This window comes from Argopecten irradians, chromosome 7, assembly GCF_041381155.1.
Source record: "Argopecten irradians isolate NY chromosome 7, Ai_NY, whole genome shotgun sequence".
Taxonomy (NCBI): Eukaryota; Metazoa; Mollusca; class Bivalvia; order Pectinida; family Pectinidae; genus Argopecten; species Argopecten irradians.
In genome coordinates, this window is record NC_091140.1 from 28,023,947 (window position 1) to 28,027,406 (window position 3,460).

At 34.5% G+C, this 3,460-nt stretch overlaps 1 protein-coding gene across 1 annotated transcript; it reads right to left on the minus strand.

Annotated features, from left to right (window-relative positions):
- Positions 1–507: 507 nt before the first annotated feature.
- On the minus strand, positions 508–2,597 carry LOC138327119 (GS homeobox 1-like). The gene is made up of 2 exons (XM_069273102.1): positions 2,141–2,597; positions 508–932 (listed from the first exon to the last, which is right to left on the minus strand). Exons 1-2 carry the CDS (start codon positions 2,595–2,597, stop codon positions 508–510), a joined length of 882 nt encoding a protein of 293 aa, XP_069129203.1.
- Between the last annotated feature and the right edge of the window lie 863 nt (positions 2,598–3,460).

The window sequence follows — 3,460 nt, forward strand, 5'->3', positions numbered from 1 at the left end:
AGTATTACTTCGGATGGAATGTATTTCATTATCTGCAATGTATGCACAATAGCTGGTGTAAATTCTTAAATATCAGTAAAATGTGATATTGAACAATGTGAAATCTATATAAATACGATGGTGTTGCATTGGTAGTATAGAATTAATATCTATTCACCGTTTTAACTTTTTACTTTTTTTCTTGCACTAGATTCAGACTGAAGAACATCGCCGCAGGTCGAACGAGTGCTAGATTCATTCAGTATGTTTATTCAACCCGTTCATCAATTCACAAAAGAAATAAAGAAATGAAGTCTATTTAATAGATTGTATTTTATTCAATTTAAAAAGCTCTATCAAAATAAGTGTACATCAAACATTTCATTCAAAATAAATCAATAAATAAATATAATAAAAAAGTCAATTTGATATCAGTCAAAGGCACTTCCAAAGTCAATCATAAAGATAATATTGCACGAGTAAAGGGATTGCACTTTTGTCGATTGGCATCCTCCCTTGAAACACAGTCTAGTCTACTGGAATGTGAGACGATTCCATATCAAACTCATTATCACTTTGGTCTTTCATCAGTGGCGTGTGTAATTTCTTACAATCTTCTGCGCTATCAATGAATTCCGACTCAAGGGTACAATCGTATTTGTCGGACGTAGAGCGGCGTCTATCGCTTCTTTGTGTACATGTGCGCAAACATCGACATGAGTCGCGAGTGTCAGAAACTCCCTCTTTTTTGTATTTTACACGGCGGTTTTGAAACCATATTTTCACCTGTTTCTCAGACAAATTTAGGTATGTGGCAATTTCTATTCTTCTCAGCCGCGACAAATACATGCTGGAGGAGAATTCTCTTTCAAGTTCTAATAGTTGGGTACTGGTGAATGCTGTCCGGATTCGTTTGCTGCTACTGCTGAGGTCCTCTGTCGAGCTGGTTACACCTACACCGGACAAAGGGAAATTGTAAATGATATGCATAATTATTTCAAATTGTGAAACATATCTGATTTTAAAAAAAGTTAAGTTAATTATTTTCGTGCTAATGATTTTTAGCCTACTGTCATATTTTGTATGTTTATAACAATATGCGTTGACTTAAATTGAACATAATACAAAATAGTAAATATTAGTAATGTAAATATAATTTAAGTTAAAATTATATTTGCATCACAATATTTTCACGATATTCCATTGTCTTTCAAAACAATTGGAAGCTCTTTATTTTGTATAAATGCAATAATGTTCTAATGTTCAATTGAATAAATCTACAAAAACCTTTGGATAACCTTACATAATAGTGGGAAAATTTTTGCTCATAAACACATTATTGTAAATCAGAAGGGACAAAAACATTCAAAGGAAAATAGGATGGCAAGTATATTACTTCACATTAAACGTGATATAATGCATTTACGGTAACCTTTTAAACGCAGATTAGCTTCATTCAAATTTAATGTCATTTAAAATACGATGATGATAGCATTAAATGTTTCTTCTTTTATGGACTTAACAGTACCTGTCATGAATATAAATGAGATAGAAATATGTGAACTTTAATTCATAATGCAAACGTGCTACCCTACTGACAAACTCCTAGTATCATTTTATTCAGAGTACAAAAACGCGATTACTGGGGCATAGCTTTTACCTTAACTGTAAAAAATATATATATTCGTTCAAGTTATCTTTTGTATGAAAAACTGTTTTATAACCAATACAATTAATCACTTTCTTTTCAATATTGCCTAATTTACTTCGATAAGCATATAAATTGAAACTCAAGCGAAGCACATAACAAAAGTTATATTGATGATATTCTGACTATTTGTGACAATTATTTTTTTATATTTGTTACAGAAATGTTTTTTTTATCAGAACTGTAGTTATAAATTGCGATGACCAGGATTAGCCAATGGAAATATTATCAAGATTTTAAATGATGTGCTAATGTACATTAAGTAAAATCTATTCTAATGAAATATATTTTATCAATGACATAATTGTATCATTGTTTTTCTACATTAATGATTTAAGACTAATTTTCGATAAAAAATAAAAGGAAAAAAAAGGATGAAAATAAAATTGAATAATGTCTTAATAATTTAAACGAATATAGAGCAATTAAAATAATTATAAAACACAATCTTACCGATACTTGATAATCTATTCAATTTAATATTCTCTGTCTTAGGTTGCCCCGGGCTCTTCAGGGGTGAGGTCGGCTGATGTTTGCTCTGGAAATGTTGGTGGTGATACCGTGGAAGACTGTAGCCCCCGGGATGAAGGGAGTGTCCCCCGGGACTGGTGTCATGCTTTGTGTGAGGGACAGCACTACCCTCGGGTATGAGTGACGTTGGTGTGTGGACACAGAGTGGACAGCAGTAACTTAGAATGTCCGCAGGATGGCGTGGATAACAGGATAACGCGTGATCAGCTTGGTGATGCAATGGATGATGCGGATGATGATGACGATGGACAGCGTGAAGTCCACTAGACATATGTAAGTTCGAAGCATGTGACGTCACAATAGATTCACTGACAGACAAGGGTGAAGTTACGGCCGGCTTTTTCACAATTAAAGAGTCAACGTAAAATGAACGAGACATTTTTCTACTCTATGATCTGTCCCATCAATTTAACGCACACCCATTTAAGTACTCAACGGAGCATGTGACTGATGTGAGACGTGTACCGTACTTCCTAGCAAGGGTCTCTGAAGTAAGCATCCCTTCATTGGCTGGAAGACATTTATACCCTAGTCTAAGCTCACTATTGTTCTCCCACGTGGTCACTGCTTCAGCGTTTGTGCCCGCCCCGATCAATCAGCGACTTGACTCCATACAACTCTTTTCATACGCAAAATACTTCTCTAATTCTTGTTAAATATTCATTTTACGCTAGACATGATCTCGATAGCTTGTTAATCAGTATTCATAACGTTTAGGGTTGATGACTTTTTATATACGGTTGAGTTTCGTTTCTTTGGTCACGAGGGCCAGCAGGAACTGTCACTAGCAGGTCTGTTGTGTATAATAACGGCTGGACTTCCAAGGACAGCGTCTCACGTGCCAGTCGTGTGTCTAAGATATTTTTTAAAGAACAGGTCGCGACAATTTAGGACGTTAAAGCAACCCCTGTAAGATTGACGAGGCTGGACAAGTACTAGCCATTGACGAAACAATTTGTTTCGTTTGACAAGTTTAGTCAATCATGAAACCGGTTCTGAATAGCAAAACGTGCAATAATAATCAGAAGTATTATTTTTATGACAAATTGTATGATAAATCTTAAATAATTAATTCAATAATATCAGCTTGTCATCCACTAATAAATGGATCTAGTGTTTCTCCAATTACGTATTGAAGCCTCACTTGAACCCAAGACTTTTGACTTAACGGAATGAAATCGTTTTCCACTATTGTTGTTTTCAAAACAGAAATAAACTATCGTGTGTGAGGTGTTATATACT